At 35.8% G+C, this 25,599-nt stretch overlaps 3 protein-coding genes across 7 annotated transcripts; 2 read left to right on the top strand and 1 right to left on the bottom strand.

Annotated features, from left to right (window-relative positions):
* Positions 1-1,801: 1,801 nt before the first annotated feature.
* Positions 1,802-5,162, top strand: LOC115243019 (myotubularin-related protein 9). Of its 2 annotated transcripts, none has more exons than XM_029819668.1 (7): positions 1,802-2,293; positions 2,388-2,553; positions 2,620-2,912; positions 2,984-3,087; positions 3,177-3,481; positions 3,638-3,961; positions 4,091-5,162. In XM_029819668.1, exons 1-7 carry the CDS (start codon positions 2,120-2,122, stop codon positions 4,492-4,494), a joined length of 1,770 nt encoding a protein of 589 aa, XP_029675528.1. In that variant the 5' UTR covers positions 1,802-2,119; the 3' UTR covers positions 4,495-5,162. The 2 variants fall into 2 exon arrangements, with proteins under 2 accessions (XP_029675528.1, XP_029675529.1); XM_029819669.1 differs by having other exon boundaries at positions 2,170-2,298.
* A 138-nt stretch (positions 5,163-5,300) lies between these two features.
* LOC115243020 (protein spaetzle 4) lies at positions 5,301-17,422 on the top strand. Of its 4 annotated transcripts, none has more exons than XM_029819674.1 (11): positions 5,301-6,187; positions 6,281-6,650; positions 6,815-6,974; positions 7,863-7,948; positions 8,222-9,025; positions 9,544-11,217; positions 12,381-12,562; positions 13,185-13,340; positions 13,505-14,389; positions 14,720-14,842; positions 15,218-17,422. In XM_029819674.1, the coding sequence occupies exons 6-11, from the start codon at positions 11,194-11,196 to the stop codon at positions 15,468-15,470; spliced, it is 1,623 nt and encodes a 540-aa protein (XP_029675534.1). In that variant the 5' UTR covers positions 5,301-6,187; positions 6,281-6,650; positions 6,815-6,974; positions 7,863-7,948; positions 8,222-9,025; positions 9,544-11,193; the 3' UTR covers positions 15,471-17,422. The 4 variants fall into 4 exon arrangements, with proteins under 4 accessions (XP_029675534.1, XP_029675531.1, XP_029675533.1 ...); XM_029819671.1 differs by having other exon boundaries at positions 9,544-11,480; XM_029819673.1 differs by lacking the exons at positions 5,301-6,187; positions 6,281-6,650; positions 6,815-6,974; positions 7,863-7,948; positions 8,222-9,025 and adding an exon at positions 9,232-9,376 and having other exon boundaries at positions 9,544-11,480.
* A 7,409-nt stretch (positions 17,423-24,831) lies between these two features.
* LOC115243022 (facilitated trehalose transporter Tret1-like) lies at positions 24,832-25,332 on the bottom strand. The gene has a single exon (XM_029819677.1). The coding sequence runs from the start codon at positions 25,330-25,332 to the stop codon at positions 24,832-24,834; it is 501 nt and encodes a 166-aa protein (XP_029675537.1).
* Between the last annotated feature and the right edge of the window lie 267 nt (positions 25,333-25,599).

Raw genomic sequence — 25,599 nt, 5'->3', positions numbered from 1 at the left:
GGCTACTATTAATACTTATATATATAAAACTTTTATCAAAAGCGGATTGCCTCCTAAACATTTAATCTCAGCTCTCGCTTTCACGTCCAAGTCATTTCTATATATTTTTATTTTGAATTTATATATGTATATATATATTATATATAAATCGTTGTTTTTCAAATATATTGTGGTTTTAGATTTTAGATTATAATTTAATTTGATTAATTTATAGCCTAAAGCCGAAAGCCAAATAAGCATTGGTTATTGCCAAAAACCAAAAAGTTTTAAGTCTCGCCTAAAGCTAGAATAATATTTAAATAGGAAAACTGGCAGATAAGAGCAATTTGGAATTTGACTGCAACTGCAAATATTGTGTATGTCAAGTTTTAAAATTCCAATTTAATCTTTATATATTTATATCCATGCCAAAGGTGGACCAAAAGACGGTTCAAAACGTACATTTTTAATGCACATTATTTAATAAAATTTAACAATAATAAGTGCGACACCTGCGCCTTGGCTTTTATCTGTTAGTTTTCCTACTTAATTGTTCTTACTCTGAGCCTATTGCTGTTATTATCAAAATTGAAACAAAACATTGATGTGTCAGAACTAATGTGTCTTATTTCAGTATGTAATCCTTATGTTTTTGCATTACATTTATTTCCATGTTATTATCTTTATATTAGATGTATAAAATTGAATTTATATTTAAAATTGTTTGCTCTCTTTGAATCTTTATAAAACATTTATCGGTGATGTTTTCAAGAATTTTCTTATTGTATAGCGGGATTTATATATGATATATTATAAATCCAATTTAAATTTAAAAAAAGGATATTACCGAAATATTGCTGAAATCTTTTAGCAAGGTTGCATTTGAAATGATTGCGGACACATTGAAACAATGCAGAAATGTTGCAGACACAGTCGTGAAATATTTCTGTAATATTGTTGAAAGGTGGAATATTGCAGCAATGTATCAGAAATATTACATGCCGAGTGGGTTATTATTTATATACAGATTTTTTGTTGCATACCTGTGTTTTTCATGGGCTGCGTTCCGTTTCATGCATGATGCATTAGTTATCTTTGTTGTTTACCGAATATTAAATATGGATAAGTTAAGGTGCCTTTACATGGCAGCGTTAAGCGTCGAGCGTCTGCGCAGAAAAATGCGCAGAATATAAACGAGATAGATTCTAGGCTGAAATTAAGGTGCCTTTACATGGCAGCATTAAGCGTCGAGCGTTTGCGCAGAAAAATGCGCAGAATTTAAAAGAGATAGATTCTAGGCTGAAATTAGATTCTGCGCAATTTTCTACGCAGACGCTCGATGCTTGACGCTGCCATGTAAAGGCACCTTTAGATTCTGCGCAATTCTCTGCGCAGACGCTCGACGCTTAACGCTGCCATGTAAAGGCTCCTTTATGCATTATGCGCATCATGCATGAAACGGAACGCAGCCTATAGTTCACGTAACATATATTATAGATTTCCAGACGATCTATGCGCTTAATGCGTAAAACGAAACGCACCCCTTAAAGCCTATCACACACAAATTGGCATAGCTGCATATGCATAGCATAAGACCGTCTGGACCAATGAGCATCGAAATAAAATCGCCATATTGATTTACATAGCATGCTCATTGGTCCAAATGGTCTTATGCTATGCATATGCAGCTATGCCAATTTGTGTGTGATAGGCTTAAGAACAAAGGCGATCGGCAATCCAGATATATATAGATTAGTTGTTTTCCTTCACCTCTATTTTCTGTTGGCCAACCTGCTAATTTTAACCGTCGGTTCATCTAACCGAACTTGGTGAAATTGGCCCTGAGATGTAAACAGTCGCACATACAACATCTGTGAACCTTTATCTAGTCAATTTGAGATAAATGAGTATTATCACGGATAGCGCATTAAAATGAAGATTGATCGCTGAAGCGTCAATTAAACTCGAAGAGAGATCGAGGCTGGCGGAAAATAATTATGCCTCGGAAATTCTCTCGTGACAGTTCGATGAAGTAGAGGTGTCCCCTAGGTTATGTTGTTCCGTCAAAGTATTCGTAGCCTATCGACGAAGGACTCGTCGACCGCCACGTAGAGAAGAGTACGAGACTGTATAATATAACATGGGCGACCATATGGGCGACGATATCGGCGATAACATATTGATCCCGCAGGTCGACAATGTTATGTTGATCGACAGGAGCGATGGCAGTAACAAGAGCATGGATGGAACACTGTGCATCAGTAGTCATAATCTCATTTTATATTCCAGACAGGACGACGGGCAGGAGCTCTGGGTAGGGTACTGATATTACTGATATTACTACTGCTATTACTAAATAATTGGTTCAAATCAATGTCCAATTTCATCATGTTCTCTTTTCTCGCCAGTTGATGAACCGCAATATCGACGTCGTAGAGAAGAAACTGAACACTCAAAGTCCAGGCGGTAGCATAATATTAAAATGCAAGGACTTTCAAATTCTTCAGTTAGATATTGGCTCCACTAATGATTTAATCAATGCCATATTATCCATAGAAAAGCTGATATCATTAGGTAACTTGATCGAGCTATTTACATTATTCATGGAAATGGGATGTAATTCTGTCATTTACTTTGCAGATCAAATTCTGCAATATCCATTCTTTTTTCGACCACGGACAACCAACAACGCTATAGTGCAAATAGAGGACGGATGGACAGCGTTCGCGCCTGTCTCCGAGTGGTCCAGATTGTTGGCAGCACACGGGGACGAGTGGCGCATCAGTTACTTAAATAGAGACTACAAGGTGTGCAATTCGTATCCATCGGCTGTCATAGTGCCACGTCAGATGGACGACAAAATTATTATAGCTTCCGCGGGCTTTAGGGATGGTGGAAGATTCCCTGTTTTATGCTACAGACACGAAGGAGGGGTAAGTAGTGCATTGTGCTTCTAAAATCATAAAATAAAAATATATACTTGAGTGCGCACGATTCATCATAGAGTATACTGTTGAGGAGCAGTCAGCCTTTATGCGGTGCTACTGGTAAGAGATGTAAGGAGGATGAAAGACTTTTGAATGCGGTTTTAGGTCCTGGAAGACGTGGGTAAATATAACTGATATACGACAATCTAAAAAATCACAGCTATTATTTTCAGATACAATTGTTACTGTCATTGTGAATCTTACTTACAGTTACATAGTGGACACGAGATCCATTAGTCAGGCGCAGAGTGCCAGGGCCAGAGGTGGAGGCACGGAAATGGACACTGCTTATCCACAATGGCGGAAAGTACATAAACCAGTTCCTCGACCGCACGATTTAGCGGATAGTTTCAACAAGTTAATAGAAGCTTGCAATGATGTAAATAGTTCCACTTCACAGTGGCTGTCACGATTGGATAGCAGTGGTTGGCTAACCGCTGTACAAAGTGCTTTAAACGCAGCTTGCGTCACCGCGCAATGCTTGCATCAAGAAGTCGCGGCTGTGCTAGTGCATGGTGTGTGTATATATTAATAATAAATATTATATTTTGATATATATCGTGGAATTTATAAATTCGCGCGACTCGCGTTTACACTACCATCAGATCTTCATCTCTTTTGAAATATATATTAATCATGTAATAATAATTCTGCGTAATTTTGATTTACAGGCAGCACAGGTAGAGATTCTACATTAGTGGTAACTAGTTTGGCCCAGGCGATACTGAATCCCGATTGTCGGACGGTACGAGGACTTCAGGCGCTCATAGAACGAGAATGGTTGCAAGCGGGCCATCAGTTTTTCAGCCGAACCCGTTGTGGAGCGTATCAGTCCTCGAATTCGCAAAATCCAACGCACGCGCCGACCTTCTTGCTCTTCCTCGATTGCCTATACCAATTGCATCATCAATTCCAATTCAGTTTCGAGTACACAGTAGATCTACTTATTAGATTGTACAAGCACGCTTATTTCTCAGAATATGGTACATTTTTAGGTATGTAAAGAATAAATTGTATATTTCTGCCTCAGAAATTACTTTTATTTTGTTTTAATTCTATATCATTTAAAAAAATATATAATTTTATTTAACGTGCATACACAAATGTATTATGCGTTTCTACAGGTGATTCGGAAGCAGAGAGAATAAAATTACGGTTATCAGAAAGAACTTACAGCTTATGGTCGTATATGAATCAACCAGACGTTTTAGAACAGTGGATAAATCCGTTATATGAACCAAATCCTGGAGTGATCTGGCCCAGCGTCGCTCCAATCAGTATTAAACTATGGAGAGAACTATATCTCGCGCATACGAACGCAGCTTCGTGGGACGGTATGCTTTCATATGCGAAGCAGATCAAACAGAATCACACAGCGGTGCGCAAGGTGGCTGGACAGTTGCACGCGCAAATCAAGCAAGCGTTGGAAGAAATTCGATCGGATCCGGATATGTCGCGAGGAGACGCGGACGGTCAGGAGGAGCATCCTCGTATTGCGCAATTGAGTCTAGAGTCCCAGAGCACTTGATATAGATTTGTAGAAACCGGGAAAATCTAAAGTCCGCGCTGCTGTTCAACGATCTTGTCAATATGCCTTCGATTATACAATACCACATTAGCTCATAAGGATCAACGGTCTTTGCAAATAGCCTGCCACGAATGCCGAAGCCTTCGTAATCGAGTCTCGATTAATTCTTTTTCTTAATCTCTCTCTCTGAGATCTAAAAAAAATATATATCTGTTTGTCTATAAAAAATGGCTCTACGGTTTTATAAAGCGGATTATCTTCGTTGATATATAAAAGTCAATCTTGTATATATCTATATGTGCGCAAAAAATATTTCCCATAATCGACGTTATATATATACATCACATGATCTACGCCTGTATAGTAAAATTTGCATCACTAAAAATGTGTTCTATGTAAACGATTCAAACAAGACGAGAGATGAATTGTGATATTTTTTATTTTACAAAATACATAATTTGTATCATATGTAATAGCTTTAGCAATGTATTACACAAAGTATATATTACATATAATAATTTATCAATTATTATAATATATATTAATATCATTTTTTTCTCTATATATATATACATGTATAATTTATTTATCCAAAGGTAATATAAGCAAATAAAAATGAACTGTATATTATAAATCCACCATTAAAGAGCATAATTGTGAGGGTAAAACTGGCGGATTTTTCATTCGAGCGTACAGAGAGTAAAGGAAATCTCGCTTGTGTTCGGGGGTACGGACGAGTTTTTACAGTTATTCGAGCAGGATGGCGGGAGGGCGGCGGACCAAAGAAAGAGAGAGAGAGAGAGAGGTTAAGGGCGGGATTGTTGCCGCTGCTGAGGTAAAAGGGGGAGAAGGCTGGAGGGGAAAGCGCGGCAGGTGTTCACACACAAAGAAACTGAAAGGGAATCCCACGGCCATTGGCTCCGCACTCAGGAATGCATCGAGTTTCGTCGGCATTCGCATTTCGCGATCAAATATATCCATGTACACATACATGCGTCGTCTTAATATAGTCATAAAACGAAGAGAAAAATTAATATGTATGATATTAAATGTATTCGAGTTGCGTAAAAATGTGTGTGTGTGTGTGTGTGAGAGAGAGAGAGAGCGATCAGTCATAAAAATTTTTAAGTAATAATAAATCACACGTTATAATCCTAAAATAAAAGTGTGTAGAATCGCGTCCTGTAACTCGAAAACTTATTAATCTCGGAGCATAACGGACGAATCTTCCACGAGCTCCTTGAATCCTCGAGATGAAGAAAAATCCGTTACATTTCGATTTCTAAAGCCGCGCTTCCATCACGTCGCGCGAACCGAACAGCGATACGGATCTTATTTGCTCCCGCGTTTATGGCGCGTGGAAATCCAAACTCCATCGTCGACAAAAAGTACAAAGGAGAAGCCTCAAACATATACGCAGGTATAGATATATATGCATATATACTCTCTCGCGCGCGGAAAGTCGCTAAATATTCCAAGGACTAGAACGTCCTTCGACGCGTTCGCGACGCCATTTAGGCATTGTGTCTCGGCAGCGCGCGCGAGCGCGAGAGCAAACGAGAGAGCGCGCGCGCGCGGAGATTATTATACCGGTTTCGAATCTGCGCGATGGAGATCCGTGAGAAATCGCGACCTCGCGTCTGTGCGACCGTTATCGTGTACTCGTGGTAAAGTACCACTACACGCAACTTTGGTATATATGCGGAATGTTTTTTTTTTTACATATATATATGTAATATATCTCTTTTTGTCTTTCTCATTTATCTCGCGATATCATGTTTCCCAGAAGAGGCTTCTCCGAGACGAGTGAGAGAGAGAGAGAGAGAGAGAGAGCGAGAGGAGAAACAGGTGTCCACCACACGCGCGCACGTTGGTCGCTCCTCGTCTCCCGAGGTCCAGAGGACAGGTCCAGTATCCTTGGATGAGTGTGGATCTAGTCACGCATACAATCGTGAAACGTGGACTGAATTCAAACCCATCCAGGGCCGCTGGACGGGCGATGGATGACGGCAACGGGACGACTCTTCCCTCTTCTCTTCGACGCCAATCTTCCTCGAGTTGATCTTCGCGGAAATTTCCTCGTCTTCGTTCTCACGTCCAAGGGGGACACAAACGACGTTGACGGAGCCGGAAAGCAGAGTGATGCGTTCGTTCGGGTATGGCATTAGCGGCCTCACTTGACGGTGGGGGGCTTCATCGGAGAAGGGGGCTCGCGCCGCTCTCCTGTCTTCCCCACCTTCTCTTCGGGGTCCCGGCGATCTCTCTTTGTCGTTCTCGTCCCATCGTCTTTCTCCCTTTCCATCTCTTCTCTGCTTCGCAGGCAAGCACTTACCACCCCGGTGGGGCCCTTACGAGGAGGGGAGAGAAGGGTCGCTTTTTCCCAAGGCGTCCGGGGATCACAACAAAGAAAGATGCGATTTTCGAAGCGAAGAGTGGAGAACGAAGCGACCGCTGAGAGACGTTTCTGGATAGCAGCCTGTGTATGTTGGTATGAGAGCGATAGAGAATGTCTCTGTCTGTCTCTCTCTCTTTCTTGTTGTTAGAGAGGAGACTTATACCGGAAGGCGATGCCGTTTTCTCGAATAAAACGTGCTCGCTCGCTCGCTCCGCTTCCGCGAACCAGCGAGATGAATGCCGGGATTCTCTTTTTTTAAAAAAAAGTAGTATAATCCTTATACATAATCGTATTATAGTCATCTCAGTAGCGTCAAAATATGAATTCAGCGAATACGTGATTTCGAGTCCTGATTTTGTGAAAAAAAAGAACACTGCCGAGATGAGCACCACTGTCGAGAACAAAACTGCTATAAAGCCGGCTTTAAACGCGTTTTTTTCTTACCTGAAATGAAAATTTGAAGAATTTTAGTCGCGTGTTCTATACTATTGTAAACGAAAAAAAAATCTTGGTTGACAAAAATCCACAAGGTTGCGTCTTTCCTGTTTTCTTAAATAGGAATTTTATGTCAAACGTTTCCCGACGCTACAAATTATAGATATCAGAAAATAATGCATTTATTTTATTTTTCAAATAAAAATATTTAAAATAAAAAGTTGAAAAATTACTCGAGGAATTTTGCTTTATTTCACTGAAGAGTTGAGAAAGATTTGAGAATTGTAGAACATGTATAAAAGTTTCTTTGGAAAGAACAGCAAATGAAATTTGAAAATGTTCCTCTAGTAATATATTTCTTTAGCTCTAAAGATTTAAGTTTAATGCGATTTCTTTTGTACGCTATATGTCCTATCGTATTTTGGATGTTCGAATATGACGTTTTATATTGGCGAATTCTCAGGTATAGGATGTCGATTGTATTGCGCAATAGCGAGCGTGACCTTGAACTTCATCTCTTTTTATCTTTCTCCCACAGCATCCTGAGAGAAAAGCCATCGCAGCGGTGATTCGTCCAAGGAGATGCGCCGTCACTTTGTCAATTCGTATTCAAATAATACAGAGGTTTGCACTTTTATTTTTGACTAGAGATCCAAATAATAATATAGTTATAATTTCAATCGGTTGAATTTTCAATCTTAAAAATATAACTACGAATGTGTCTTGTCTTTTATTTTCTAATTTTTATTTCCAATTTCGTGCTTTTCAGACAATTCAAATATCTCAAAAAATTGCATTGTTTATTTCTCGTACTTTAAATACGCTTTGCATCTTGAATATTATTTTATTATCACAAATCACGTGATGAATATCATACACGAATATTTTAATTTCTAGATTCGGTTGCGAACCGCTTGGGACTCTAAAGGGGGCCACTAGAAACCGAGAAAATTCTCGTGATAACAAGAAAGGAAAGAAAGGCAATACACAGGTAGACGTTAATCCAGGAAAATGCTACGGACGTAAAGTAGGACACAACGGCAGTTTTCGTAAATAAAAAACTTATTCTCTCGTATAATTATGAATCCCAAACATTTTATGTGGATGAAATATTCCAAAATCTTTAATTTACAAGAAACGCACAAAAAAAGACACGTAGTCAATGTAGAACAATTTCTCGTGTAAAAGAAAAATCGCAATTATCGATTAAAAATGATTTAAATTAATTATTTTTTTTTTGGATTAGATAAAAATTGATATCTTTAAATTAGAATATTTTCTAGAGAGAGTGATTAGATTATAGATTATAGAATCCCGAGAATATATATCATGACTTCGAAACTTGAGTTTGACAGGAAAAATCGGAGCACCGCTGTCGAGAGGTAAGATTCTAAAGACGGTTGCAAATAGAGAAGAAGAGGGATAGCGAGGGAGAGAAAGAAAGAGAGAGAAAGAGAGCGCTAGGTCATGGAAAGCGAAGGGGAAGGAGAAGCTCGCAAATTGTCGTTTCCATAGTGATTTATACGTCGAGCTCGACCTGAGGTATCTTGAAGCGAAAAATCAGTGCAAAACTGATCTCTAAAAATTCGACTTAAGCGTGCTCTATTGGTCGCAAAGCGAACCTCCAAGAGAATATATATTACGATAATATCGAAAATTAAAATCTTCAGAAAATGATTGCAATGTTATCTAACGAGAATGGTAACTAATTTATTTATCATCTGAAGATAAGTTTATTTTGCTTTGCGAGTTGCAAAGAATCGATATAGATGTAAAAAGGAAAGTCTAGTGATTTAACTATAACGCTACCACAACATTGAGGAAATTGATAAAGTCTCTTTATTTTGTATACTTGACAAATTTTAAGATAAGTTTATTTTGCTTTGCGAGTTGCAAAGAATCGATATAGATGACTCTGGTCGTATTAACATTGAGGAAATTGATAGTCTCTTTATTTTGTATACTTGACAAATTTCCATTTTTAATATTGTATACATTTTTAAAAATACACTTAGGATTGAAATTCTACTCTATTCGATCCATCTTTACTGAGTAATTTTGTCATCTATTTGTTTCTCTTTGACTCGTTAATATATATATGTTTTTGATTGATTTTGATCGAGCAAGTCACTTCTCAATTTTCATTTAATTTTGGTTTCATTCTAAGTTTGATTTACCAATCGATTTATTTTGTTTAAGAATACTCTTTATTTTTTTAGGTAAAGGAGAAAGAGAATTTTAGAGTAATATCCTTTCTATAAAGCGACTGACACGCACGCTCGTGTGTTTGTAGCAGGGCGTTACTGCAAGACGATGCCTCGATGACTAGCGACTAGCTTTCCTTTTGCTTCGAAAGACGAAAGAGAGAAGACATATAGTAGCATGTATGAAGCAGCGTTCCTTGCATCCCAGCAAACTGGTATTTTACCAACCAGCAATCGTGCAAAACGACGCTCCAATAATTCAATGCTATTCGAAGCTAACGGAATGCCGTTATCATCTTCAACCGCGATCGCGTTACCATTAATCGATTGTAATTAGCGGATCGAGTTTGCGAAGATGATATAATTGCATCGCAGTATTTAGAAGAAAAAAGAAAACTCTGCTAAATCTTTTCTAAACTGCACGGAGACGATTGCGAACTCAGAAAGAGAAGCTTTGTCTCCGAATTCCCCAAAAATGCGTCAATATGCCGTTCGTTCAAAAGCGAAACATCCATGAGAGAAGATATACTGACGAAAGGCTCCAGAGCATCGCCGGCGCCTTCATAAGCGAGAAAATTCAGTGAAAGAGTCACTTATTGATGCAGTGACAGTGCTTTCGAGGTTAGTAGACCGCGCGCGGCGCGAGTCTCGCTGTAAACTTTAAATCGCCATTTACACGACCGTCTCTCCGAGCGTCTTTTTGTAAATATACGCGCTCATCGGCGTAGCTGTTGACTTTTCCTGAAAAGCAATGACCATGTGTCGACCACGCGATTTATGCGATGACGATCCACGCTCGAGAGATTCATCTCCTCGACGTGGATGAGATACCACGTGGAGCTATATCGATGAGAAACCGTATTGTCTCTTCAGGTATTCCGGTAACGGAAATTTAAAAGCAGCGCGAGTTCATGATAAACACGCGCGCGCGATTTTGAGATTGGAGTTTTTAAAATATTGGCAGGAGGAGGGAAGGGGACGAGTGTTTCTCTCCTGGGCAAGAATACGAATCTTTCTTCGTGTTCAGGAGTAACGTCGCAACCCAGGCTACGTCACTGGCGGGGTCCTCGTGACACAGATCAACGACGGCAACTATAACGGTATCCGTCGGCGTGACCTACTCTCGGCGAAGTCGCGCTCTCTCGGTTCTCCACCTTCGTCTTCTCTTCGTTTTGCGTCTTTCCCCTGGACTCTCCTTTCGTCCAGGGCCGAGTATTCAGTAGGGTCTGTGTGTAAAATGTATATTAGTCGATTTTACATAAAGATTACACCAAGCTCTATCAAAGAGATGATTTCCTACTCTATGGGTCGAAAATATTCATCATCTTCCATTTGGAATTTGTAAAATATGCGATTCAATGTTTCTAAAAAGATTACATATCATCGCCCTGATGCTATTTAAACATTTAATTCTATTTCGTAAATTATCTAAACAGGAGTATCGGACGCTTGCTGTCTTCTGGTCGCTTCGTCTACTCTTCTGTCCGACCGGAAACCACTGGAATCAGGACGTGGGCGAGGCGAGATGATCGGCCGCCACTGCTTACCGTATAGCATCTTCTCTCCCGTACGCGGTGGGCTACACTTTTTCTTCCACGTGAGAAGCATTGGTACGGGTCGTATGGGCGGACGACCGGACCGGACCGCGGCTGATTACGGACAGTAATGAAAGCGGCCTGCTTGCGCACGGTGGGTAGATAGGTAGATGCGTGTTGTCGTCTGTCATGTAGCCGCGCGCCTTTCGCACCTTCTGCCGCGCCGCACCTTCGTCATCGAAGCCGTCAATGAGATCGACAGCCGCCGCCGTTGTTGTTGTCGTTCCTCGCGCGTAGCAGGGTGACGTAGCCGAGACCTTGCGAGGAAGATTCGAGTCGTCGATTGTCACGGTTCAACCGCGGGTCCAGCCGCTGGACCAGCGAGTTATGAGAGCGATCGCGCCCTTCGTCTTTCAGGTGAGCTCCTGTTTCAGCTCTCTCAACTCTATTCCCTCCCTTTTCTGTGAAAATAAGTGAACAAAGTGTTTTCGTCGCGTGTTAATTTGCTTGTAAGAGATGGATGAATCGAAAGAAGATGAGAGGTATTCGTTTCTATGGGATTGATTGATTTATAGGTTGTTTGGTTTTAATTGTCATTTGATTCTACGCCTATCATTATTTCTAATTAATTCCGCTTAGTCATTTAAATAATTATCAAATCTGTGTGAAATATGAAACAAACTTATTATAACGTGTGAATTTCAATTCGAACTTTTTTTCTTTATTTTTTCAATCTTTTTTTCTTCCAAGGATTAAAGTGAACAGATAAAGATAAAAAAACTGGAAGAGGTTCAACGATCTCTTAATGTCGATCTCTGGTTCAACAGAACCGAAAGCTTCTTTAATCACATATTAGAATCTTTACTCATCTTTTTTCAAGTATCAATTTGTTTATTAATCAATTTAATGGATTTAGTTTTATTAATCGACATTAATTTTTATTAAGAAGAGAAAACAAACGCACAAATAAAATCGTTTAGCTTGTCTAATAAAGTTTTTACTTTAATTTCTACACTGGCCCGATATGTCACTTTAATCTTTTTGTTTACATTCGAGTTACTTTTTTTATTTTTAAACTGCGATGAATTTTTCGAGTTTTAATTTATATTGCGTTTTTTCGCCACTGAGAAAGATCTCAAATCTGGAGATCGAAACGTCTGGATTTAGCACATATGATATTATAATATAATTAATAAACGCACACATATTGTCAACCGCGGTAGCTCGTTAATTGGCCTTCTTGATTTCAAGTTATAAAATCATTCAATAAAAATAGATTCAATTACACAGTAAGGTATTTGACCATTTTTGTTGCAGGTCATTGCATTGCAGTTGACGAAATGTCAAGGCAGCGGTGGCGGGCCGAGCACGTTCGGATACGACGCGTCTTCGGCCTGTAGCAAGCCGTATTCGCGCGCTGGACGCGCGCACCATGAGGATCTACCCTGTGACTTTCGCCGACAGAATTGGTGCACGATCGCCGGTAGCACATACCCTTGGTACTATGTCCATTTGCGTATACGTCTCTTCCGCTCCTAATGATTGATATTCTTTCAACTTTCGCCCGTCCGACATTTGTACGCTCGTGTGTATGCGTCCGCGCGCTCGGTAATGTGGCGAAAGTTTCAGCATCACATGTTGTCCAAAAGTAAAATTAGGATTGAGCAAATAAATATCTAATTTAGAATTGAAATCTAAAATTCGAAAGCAACACGGTTAATTTTAAAATTTTTTAATCCTCTTTTTTCCACAATCACACATTTCTCTATTTCGAACATAAAATATAACTTTAACATATCTTAATTTCGAGTAATTAATTCTGTTTTTATTTTGTCAGTCCCGTATAAGTTAAAGTAGAGAAGTAAGAGAAAAGAAGAAAATTCTGTACATGGAAGTACAAAAAATATATGATCTTAAATTACAACATTTCATGAAATACGTTGATTCTATTTTTTAAACATTAATGTTCTATATATTGTTGTCATATTACTCGTATTGTCTTTGTTATTACTTGGAACAAGATATATGATATAATTTTCACATTAGTTAGACTTTTATGTAAGGGAAAATCTGCGTTATTTATCAATTTGACCAAGATTATGCCCTGTTGCTCATTTACAGGCACGCAGTACGTCGATTCGTGCAAGAGAATCAGGGATTGATGAGACGCATGTACGGCGACGAGAGTTATATCAATATTCTCCGAGCGGAATTCGAGAAGAATGATATTGAATTCAAGTACGACGAGTACCATCATCATTTCGCCGATGATATAAAGTAGGTTTCCTTTGTCTTACAATTTCTTTCGACAATATTTTATTACTAGTTCTTTTTCCCATTTTTAAATATTTCTGAATTACTTTAATATATTTAAAGTTCTTTTTTTAATTTATCTTGTGGGAATGAGTATAAATTATCATATCGCGTGCTGTGCTTTTCAGACAATTCCAATATGAAGACGATTACGAACTGATCGACGACATTCAGTCGAAGCTTAATGCAGACGAGGACGAGAGTCGCGGATTCACCAGCCGCTCTTTCAACGATCCCGTCGCCAAATCCCGTCGACTGAACAAATTTCCGAAGCTCAGCGAATACACCAGGCCGCACTTCAGGCCTACTGAACGGACCACCAGTTCGACTGCCTCGAGCACGAAGATTCTCTCTTCGACTTTATCTTCAACGTCGACCACGACCAGTGCCACGACTTTCGATACGCATACATCATCCTCCACAACGCCTGTGTCTAACACCACTGTAACGAACATGGACGAGAAACAGGAAGAGATCAAGATTCAATCTCTCGTAACATCAATTTCTCCAACGTTTTCAAACACCACTGTCGAGATAGCTGATGATAGTGATGTTGCGGTGAATAACACGACGACGACGGCGTTGCCGAGCATCACTGTGGCTCAAATCGTCAGAGAACAGAATTTTAGTATTAACGAGATTCCCGGGCAGAACGATAGGATCGATGAGGATCTGGAAGAACTTGGAGAAGTGATAGCACATTCAGAAGAAACAACGATCAAGGAGGATACGACTTTGGAATTGGCCGAAACGACGACGACGAGTGTCTTCGTCTCCACGGAATCGCTAGTCGATCGAGATGAGGAAGCGGAGGTACTTGACGCTGCTACGAAGACAACCGTACACGAAGAAATAATAGCTGCAGCAAGCCACGACCAACAACAGTTTAGACCGCGTCCCGAGTATCGACCATCGAGCGTGGCCGAGTCATCGGCAAGTGTCAGTGGACAACTTTATCAGGACGTCGCTGCGAAGGATCATCACGAGCAACCAGTCTTGAAGCTTAGAGGAGTGTGAGTATAATAATTCCACATACTTATTCATTCTTATAATAAAAATTCTAGCTTATTAAATTAAACAAAGAATTAAAATAAAATATATATTTTTTTATTTAAAGAAATTTTAATTAAATTTTTATAAAAAGATTTTTATATAAAAATTTATTTAGATTTTTAAAGAGAAGAAATTATATATCAAAAATTACATATAACGCAATTAACAAAGTTTTTAGAGAAGTGGGGAAAAAAAAGATCAAACTAGAAATAATATATAATTAATATTAAATATGAGAGACTTACAAGGACGTAAATTCATCTAATCGCTAACTTTTACTATTTGTGTAGAAATGCTTGCCCCGTCAAGGAAGAAGTAGTAGCACCATTTTGGGCCAACAATACTCGTGGCGAAGTCTTAGCTCTTCTCAATCTCTATCCCTTCGAGCAGTACGTACATTGGGAGAAGTGCACGTAAGTGTCATCGTTCTTGGAAATATTAGAAACAAAAAATAAATCCATAAAAAATATTATTTGTCAGCTACTTAAAATGATTTTAAACTGCCTAAAAATGTAAAAAAGAATCTTGTGTATGATATGCCAGGATTATACATCTAGATCGACAAACACGGTTTTAAAATGCTTAAAATCTCAAATAAGATTTAAAATGACTAAATAATAAAATGTTTTACCCCTTAGACTGAATCATCTACTTCTGATCTATGAATAAAGTATTTTAGTACTAGAGAAAAACTTTTCAGCAAGTGTTTTGTCCATTCTTCATCGAATTCTTACTTCTCATTCATTTTTTATTTTTCTGTCCCTTGAATTTCCGATTGTCGATTGTAGGCACGAGAACAAGCAAATGTACTGTCGTGACGGATGCAGATGCGAACAGCAGTATCGGCTGCACCGGCTGCTGGCTTACGATCCCAACAACGAATGTCGCGGAATCTTCAGCGATTGGTTCAAGTTTCCCAGCTGCTGTGTCTGCCGCTGTTACGATCTACCATTAGAGTTTCGAGTGACATCGCGTTCACCACGCACCTCGCGCAAGCGACGAATCAAGGTGCAACCATCAACGCGGGACCGTTATCAGTGATCCAATTGTTTTCTCGCTGGCTGATCGCCAAATAACACAGCGTAAGTGTGAGAACGTCCCGCTAGATAAAATCGTATGCAAAATTCTAAAAAATGCAGTACAAATCAATTCTCTAATTGGAAGAATCTTCTCTCCATTCAATTCAATTTAGAGATTGTTAATATTTATTACTGTTAACCTTTTGTTGAAATATCTTTAATTTTTTTTACATGTACCAAATATTTTTCATATATTGAAGTTTTATATGCAAAGTATATATGTTTATATGTGTTTATGTAAGATTTTTTTGCATATTTATAAATATTTATGAAAAGCATATTTATGTATCGTTCATATTATTTACTATGTTATAGTAAAATAAACTAGAACAATGATATTTGTAAACGAAAGAATATCATCCGAGAAAAGTACGATTAAATTCTAACAAAAGAAAATTCATGCTCTTATACATATGTGCGCATGATAGATAAAAAAATTTTCTTTTTTTTTGTTGTTAGTACATTTTCATTTATTATAATCTATCAAAGTGATTTGTGCAAGATTTCGCTTTAATCCGACAGCTATTTTTGCAAACACAATATACGATAAAAAATAATAAAATAAAATAAAAATAAAATCATCCTTGTTTGAATCATTCATATAAATTCATCATTATAATCATTCATATAAATTTTTATTCATGAAAAGAAGTATTAGTTCATGAAAAGAAAACAATATATATATATGTGTATATATATAATTTAAATCATTGGAATATATTCGCTGGTTTGAAAGTATATATAGACTTTATCTTTTAACACGATTATCGTATATTTAGAATGATATCAAATGTGTGTAATAGAGGAGAAAGTGCGTATATATTAAAGTAATTTAAATGAATAAAATAATACTCTTATATACTCTTTGGCAAATGTTATACTAATCGATATACTTTTTGAGATTTTAAGATCATGTACATGTATTTATTTCGTGCATTCGCGCGTCACAGCGCTAACAATAAGCTAAAAATACTTAGCGCTATAATACTATATATATTCTTAATATAATTGTTGTAGTACAAATAAGGCTCGTGAATAAAATACACCATTTTTATACCACTCATATTTTTCTATTTTCGTAATCGTTATTTGTGCATTATTTAATAAATATTCTCGTAATTTATAAACTTAAATTATTAATAATGGTTGATCTATTCTCACAACTTACACTTAAGTTATATTAATAATAATTAATCAATAGAAGTCATGCGCACACTGGTGCGTGAATTAACCCGAAATAAAATAAAATAGTATGCTCGTTTCGTTATATGTATATCTGACTTTATTTTTCTTACTTCCTTTACATATCTCTGACAACGTTATGTGTCTTACAAAGAAGAAGGTTCACAAACAGTAACGATCTTGAAAACGTTAATACTTTTTTCTGTTTCGGGCATTAGCGGGTGGCGCGGTGAATACAATAATACCGATTATATTATATATATATCTTGTCATACACATTCATTACATGGTATTATAAACGTCTGATTATTCGTATCCCGTCGTAATATATATGTATATATGTACATATTATATATAGTACATATACAGGATATTTCGTATTCGATCAATACGCAACATTCTGTAATATTTACGCATAGAATATACGCGTTTTTACGTATGTGTAATCGTGTAATAACGCATCATATAGTAGTAAAGAGATGTGTGTATATTTATATAAATACCAGCTAAAACATTTGGTATCAAAACTATTGCAGGAAGATGAAAATAAAACGTCTTCGAAAAGTACATCTCACTCGTCAATGCTCTTCTTGTGTTAGAGTTTAACAGAGAATATCGTATTAATTATGCATAATAAAAGGGAGCCATTTAAGCCTCTTACTTTTGAATTTATGCCGAAAGTTGCTCATCCGACTCTTTAAAAAAAAAAAAAAAATAGTAATAATAATTTAAGGAAATAATAGAATGTAAAATGTGAGTAACAATATAAGACAATCAAATTCATAAAATAAAATCACTGTTATATTGTATGAAAAATTTTCGTTCTTTTTTTTATTTTTTTATTAGAAATATGGCAGAAGAGAAGTCAAAGAGGGGAAGACGCGATTCTATAATTCTAATGAGAGAAAGACGTTTCATTTTCGACGTATAATATTTAATTGGGACAAAATATCCCGTTCGATATCTCAAGTACGTCCAATTTCTTCTTCGCTGTATGCATCAGCGCGAAACAGTTTACTTTTATAGTCAGATTGTCTACACACTAATTTCGCATTCCATCAAGAGTTGCAACGTCACACTCTGCGGAAGACTATATAACCAATTTGTATAAAAAATATCTCTATTTCTTGGCACAATCACAAATCTCTGTTCGTACTGTGTGTTCGCATTCGTATAATGCATATTGATCATTGCACTTTTTTGACGAGTTCTATAAATTGCTTACGTATTATCGAGCTGCCTATTATTTGACGTCTTTACTCTTATCCAGCCAATAGAATTAATAATGAAAAGTTTCTTGAAATTATGTTACATACATCACTTTCGCAGTTATAAAAATCATTTGTTGATTGATCGCAAACTGAATAATCGCTTTATTCAGATTTCTCTTCAAAAAGCCAAAGAGAGACGCGCGATAAAACGTCTTTTTAAGAAATTATTACACACTATACGTAACGTCAAATATTTATATATATATGTAAGTTTTAAATATCGGCTTGCGTGTCATTGCTCCATTTGAGATCCATATAAGAATATTTTATGTTATTTGTTGCTATTTTATGTATATATTGACATGACGCATAGTGTGTATATATCTTTACAAATTTAATCTTTCCCAATAACGTATACATTAATTTGAATATACCCTCAACCTTAAAAATATATTCATTAATTGGATAATGAGAAACTCTTTTTGAAAACTTTTCAATACAAACGCAAAAAATATTTTTTAATTATATTGCACACATATATGATATTAATTTACCAAAACTAAATAATTAAAATTTTTTGCATGCATTAACATAAAAATTTATAATTTGCATTTTTTTTTTTGTGAATATACTTTGTACCTAAATAGATCACTTATTTTATTATGAAGCAAAAACTCTTTAATAATATTTTTGCATATATAAACGAATTATGTAAATGCTCCATATACTTTATCATTATCGTTTATATCGTTATTATATAATTTATATGTTCGCTTTCAGAAAAATGCGCAATATTTTTTTTTTTAATTTGGCATTTATCATAAGAAAGCGAAACTTTTTTATATCATCGTTATAATAATGTCGAATTCTAGTAACTCGCGTATATAAGTCCATTATTTTTAATATAAAATCTCATAACTGTAGATATATACGTTGCTATCAACTATGCTATCTGTGAAATACGCGTCGAGAAGATTGGATAATAATTTATAAACATTAGCAGGAACGATGAACTCGTCGTAACTTCGACGATATGTGTGAGCAGTTGTTCAAAATTTTATTACATTCCTTCATCTATGTAATAACAAGGTCGGCAAAAAAAGTGACATCTCGTTATCGAGATTTTGCGCGGCTGCGATGTTTCACTCTTATTGTTATCATCGTTTCTCGGATTACCGATCACTGTTATTAATTACCAATAACGTGATGATACTTTACGTAGCACGAACCCCGTATCTTTCCCCCAATCGTACCAAGTTAATTGGAGTGGAATATTTTTGCAAAAAGTACACTCCAGAGTTAATCGACCATACTTCTTTCCTTCTCCTCTATAATTTGCGACGATATTTACGATTAAAATGGATACACATAAAGAAAAGTTGATTTCTTGGCTTTCTTCTGCTTACAAAAAAAGGGATGAAGACAGAAATATATCAGCACACTGGGATTCTGAGTTACTGGGATATAACTGTGGTTAATATAAAAATCAAAGAGTCTTATCAAACATTTGTGTTGTTTCAGAAGATGGTTGTACCTTAGAAAATGTCAGCGAAAAAAATTCTCAAACAACACAATAGATATCTAAAAATTGTCGAAAAAGATCCTAAGTTTGCTCACAAATCTTTCCAGTTATATACTGTGCTTCTCGCGCATAAACATTCCTGTCTTTAATAATTTTTGTCTCATCTCTCGTTACTTTCGCCTGCAAAAGTAATGATATATCTAGATATAATTGCAATACCATATATATCCTTCTCTTTCCATTACGCAAGTAATACCTCGCAATTTATTTCTAATCCAAGGACAGCTATCTTTTATGTCGACACGTGAGAAGTGAATGCACCCTGCATATCCGCTTAATAATTGAGTTAATATTATAGTCGTGAAAAACTTCTCATGTACAGCATAATCTCCGGATAAGTTCGCCTCGGATAACTTTGGTATTCTCTAATCATTCCTAGTATTTCCCGTATATTTCTTCTACGTATTTTCACCCACACTAATATCATATCATAATGGGCAAGACACGTGATGGCGAGTTTAATCGCGCATGCTTGAGCGTAAACACAAGTGCAAATTGAGCAGTCCCATTCGTTATAGGGGAGTTACCGAATAAATAACTGTTTCTCTGAAATTTCCCCTCATACTGCCAAACTTATCCGGAACCTACTGTAAACAAACAACAGTTTCACGCAAAAATTACGAACATGCTAAATATATGTGTCAACCTTCGGATTATGCATTAATTAATATCACACTTCAAACTACGAACAAGTATTTTCACTTATTGTTAGTGTAAGAATCCGTGGCAACTGGGCAAAATAATATACCACTTTCGTATAAAAACAGCAATATTTCTTAAGTTTCTCTCCTTACTAATTCCAAAAAATTCTAATCGAAAAATAATGCTTTGCTCTTTTGACTGCAGCAATAATACTATAAATAAAAACGCATCATTTCTAATGGTTAATATAATTTAGTAAGTGTACACACACACACACGCACATATCGCATGTACATCATATATATATATATATATATATATATATATATATATATATATATGTACATGCGATATTTAACAAAAATATTAATTAACGGTATATGTTCATTAATGTGGAAAATATATAATAGATATCAGATTAATACAAAACAGAAATTAATAATCCAAACATCATATTTTTTCGATCACTAATCAGTAGTACCTTTACATAATAAGTTTCTTTATAACATCATTAAGACATTTGAATAATTCTCTTTTCGCGATATGTTCTCCATGCATCTCAAGATACAAAGACAGAGAAAAAAGAAAGTTACGTGTATCATTTTGCCCATTGTTTACGGTAATATGTGTAAATATAAAGTCGATATAAACTGATAGGACAGATAGACAGTACGGCGAGGAGATAGTGACGCTATAGAAACAACGGCGATAGACAGCACTGATTATTATTTATCGTATATCCGACGATTGCAGTGCGATCGAGGCAGGTGGCAAGTCGTAGAATACTAATAAAGATCAGTCGTGACATGTGCGAAGCCACATTAAGAATAATAACGCGGCTTCACGATTGTTGCTCTCAGCGTGAACGAGGGCAAGAAATAAATCGAACTCTATGAGATAATACTCATGGAACAGCTTTTGCAATTCTTACTGCGAAGGATTATTGAATGATTGCTGTATTAGCTCTTGATTCGATTAAGCTAGTCACAACCGATCAATTGCGAGCCATTGCAGCTTAATATGACATATTCGTGCTGGATTCGAGCTGTCCTCAAAATCACTGATACGATACGGATATCTCTGTTATATATGCGCATACATTTAGTTAATTTTTTGCATTGAAAAACCACGTGCTTAAAATGAAAAATATTGAAAGTGCATTGGTATACACATTTGTGTATAACATATATATTTGTATGTATAAATATTGCCCAAAATATGTGTGTTATATATATATATCGCGTATATGTATAATGTATAATGTATATGTATATATGTAAAAGGATTGTTAAGTTGATATGTCATCGAAGGAGTAATATGCTATCTGTATCACAGTGCTGTGATTGAGAGAGTAATCATAACAGCGTTAAGTTTCTTTTTTTTTTTCGTTCTCCTCGTTCTCCGCCTTTGATCCGCATCTCGAGTGTTTCCGATTATTCCTCGATCTTTACATACTGAAATTTTGTTTTCGCCATACGATAAACATTATTCGAAAAGAGAGAGCAATTCAATTCCCAGTTTAAAAGAGACAATTTTACGTATGATATATATGTCATATACTTTACTCTCAAACTCGTAAAAAAAAAAACGTGCTCCTCCGCCCAGAAAAATTTCTCCTTAAAAATCGTTCGTTGGTATATAAATTTTTACGTTCACCATCTCTGAAAGTTTCTGTATTCGCGGTAAAGTGTGATTCCTTTTTTCATTTTTCATTGAAAAGACATCAACCAATGTCTTGGTCCCTATACACATTTAAATACACAAGCGCGTCCTACACGCGCGCGAAACATTTGAAGAAAAACATTGATTGCACAGGGCAAGTACTCTCCCTGAAAATATCAAAAAGTATATATATATATATATTGCTTCTCTGTATTAAATGCGCCACACACGCTATTATAATGCAGTACCAGTAAATTTAATCACAATCCTTACGAGTTAGCGTTAGTATCCCTTTAGTTTTTGGTCTCGCTTCTAACTTATGTCTAGATATTGTCTCGTTGGAAAACAAAATGTTTCGCGTAAAACCAACAAGCTCGCTTTTCGCGTTTCTCAGCATTTCTTTGTTCTTACTTTTCATTATACGATCCGTGACAGATATATATCTCTAAATCCTCGTTCACGTACATGATTATTATATCGTATTATCACAAGTACTGAACTGCTTCTAATTGCATTATAGAAGATGATTCGCAATGAGAGAAGCTGATTTCTCGTAATGTCGAAAAGGTTTCAAACAAAGAAGAAAATGTTTCATCCCTTTCGTATATCGTATATAGATTTTACGGATACACCTCCTCACATGTGTATTCTTATTTGTCTCGTAAAAAAAATTACGCCCAAATTACTATCCTCAAACTAGTCGGACGTATCTATCAAATTATGAAAAAAATAACAGTTCAGGTACAGATACGGTTAACTCATACTTACTAAATGATTGTAAATTATATAATTATATTGATTTAAAAATATTTCCTAAATCATATATATATATATATACGCCACAATAAAAATGTATCCGGATCTAAATACAATTGTCGGTCTGGAGATTACGATGTGGATATTCGGCGCGGCCGGTCTATTAGGTGCAATCTTCGCCCTAACGATATTGCCGGAGACTCGAGGACGTAGTCTCGACGATATCGAAATGAAGTTCTCCCGCAAGTCGAATAGCTCAACAAACGCTTGCAAGGCTTTTTCCAACGTGTGGTCGCAGCCGAAGAACATTACCCTCAAGCGATTCGTATCGATCTCGGAGGACAAGCAATCGAATATCGTCACGAACGCGTATACTTACGACAACTTCTGTCTGGAGTTGTCGCCAGAAAATCTGGAAAAAAATACCAAAATCCTCGAGAAAGAACCAACTCAGGATCAACGAGTTGTAACCAGTATCGCAATCGAACACGCGTATATTTAATAATAAGAAATTCGAAGAAACTTTTTTTTACATGGAGAAATAATTTGTATGTGATTTTACGATATGTTAAGTTATATATATATATATATATATATCTTTCTCTCTTCTTTGTAGAAAAATCGTATTTACAAATAATATTATGTAAGAACCGTACAGAGATACATGTATCAACTTTCGCGGATTTCTCAATCTATAATTCTTTTCTTTTCTTTAAGAATATAATATATTGTAAGTCGAACTCGTATAACCGCACCGCACGAAACGTTTATATATAAGCTCGTTTAAGAATAGCGTAGTGTAAATTCGCGAAAATTCCAATCTCAAGATGTATGAAAGTAATCGTGCGTATTGTTAAGAGAATTACTCGTTATTAAATATAATAAATGTTAGTTTCTCACTTTCACCGACTTCGCGTTTGGTTATTACAGATATTACAAATCGATATTTACAGTTCAGTGCATAAGAATAGATTATTGAGTGTGCGTCAATTCCATCTTTCCACGTTGACATTTTACTCTCTTATCAATTCCTTAATTTAATAATTCTCTTAACCCCTCAAACACTCATTTAATAAACATTGTACACGCGGCAAAGTGTCTTTCTCTAAATTGTTACATAGTTAAAAAAATAATGTAAAGCAATATACAAAGCTTAAATCATATGAGAGAATTAAAAATTGATGTTATAAACTTGCATAGATTATCAATTACAAATAAGTAACATTTCTTTTCTTTATATATGTAAAAGAAAAAATACTACATTTATGTAAATTGCTAAAAAATACACATATATACATACATATATATATATATATATATATATATATATATATATATATATATATATATATATATATATATATATATATATATATATATATATATATATATATATATATATATATATATATATATATATATATATATATATATATATATATATATATATATATATATATATATATATATATATATATATATATATATATGTATGTATATATGTGTATTTTTTAGCAATTTACATAAATGTAGTATTTTTTCTTTTACATATATAAAGAAAAGAAATGTTACTTATTTGTAATTGATAATCTATGCAAGTTTATAACATCAATTTTTAATTCTCTCATATGATTTAAGCTTTGTATATTGCTTTACATTATTTTTTTAACTATGTAACAATTTAGAGAAAGACACTTTGCCGCGTGTACAATGTTTATTAAATGAGTGTTTGAGGGGTTAAGAGAATTATTAAATTAAGGAATTGATAAGAGAGTAAAATGTCAACGTGGAAAGATGGAATTGACGCACACTCAATAATCTATTCTTATGCACTGAACTGTAAATATCGATTTGTAATATCTGTAATAACCAAACGCGAAGTCGGTGAAAGTGAGAAACTAACATTTATTATATTTAATAACGAGTAATTCTCTTAACAATACGCACGATTACTTTCATACATCTTGAGATTGGAATTTTCGCGAATTTACACTACGCTATTCTTAAACGAGCTTATATATAAACGTTTCGTGCGGTGCGGTTATACGAGTTCGACTTACAATATATTATATTCTTAAAGAAAAGAAAAGAATTATAGATTGAGAAATCCGCGAAAGTTGATACATGTATCTCTGTACGGTTCTTACATAATATTATTTGTAAATACGATTTTTCTACAAAGAAGAGAGAAAGATATATATATATATATATATATAACTTAACATATCGTAAAATCACATACAAATTATTTCTCCATGTAAAAAAAAGTTTCTTCGAATTTCTTATTATTAAATATACGCGTGTTCGATTGCGATACTGGTTACAACTCGTTGATCCTGAGTTGGTTCTTTCTCGAGGATTTTGGTATTTTTTTCCAGATTTTCTGGCGACAACTCCAGACAGAAGTTGTCGTAAGTATACGCGTTCGTGACGATATTCGATTGCTTGTCCTCCGAGATCGATACGAATCGCTTGAGGGTAATGTTCTTCGGCTGCGACCACACGTTGGAAAAAGCCTTGCAAGCGTTTGTTGAGCTATTCGACTTGCGGGAGAACTTCATTTCGATATCGTCGAGACTACGTCCTCGAGTCTCCGGCAATATCGTTAGGGCGAAGATTGCACCTAATAGACCGGCCGCGCCGAATATCCACATCGTAATCTCCAGACCGACAATTGTATTTAGATCCGGATACATTTTTATTGTGGCGAACGTCAGTATTTGCACGATGCTGGTCGTAAGACCGCCCAAGCTGCCCCTGAATCTTAACGGATACAACTCCGAGGTCATGACCCACGGTAATGTGAGGAAGCCAATCATAGACGCACCTACATGAGTCCCAATGCAGAATAGTGGTATCCACGATGGAAGTTCGAACCTGGCAAATTATAGCGAAAATATTACTTTCAAGGATAGCTAGAGTTTTCGAAGAGCAAGACTAATGAATGAATAAGAGACAGAATTAAATTAAAAATTAAATCATGTGTAATACAGAAAGAGATGATAAAAGCTGACTGTTAGAGAAGATTGAAAATACGAACCTGAGGGAAACAGCGA

Source organism: Formica exsecta, unplaced genomic scaffold (assembly GCF_003651465.1).
Source record: "Formica exsecta isolate Colony F162 unplaced genomic scaffold, ASM365146v1 scaffold667, whole genome shotgun sequence".
Lineage (NCBI taxonomy): Eukaryota > Metazoa > Arthropoda > Insecta > Hymenoptera > Formicidae > Formica > Formica exsecta.
This window is presented reverse-complemented; position numbering and strand designations above follow the sequence as displayed.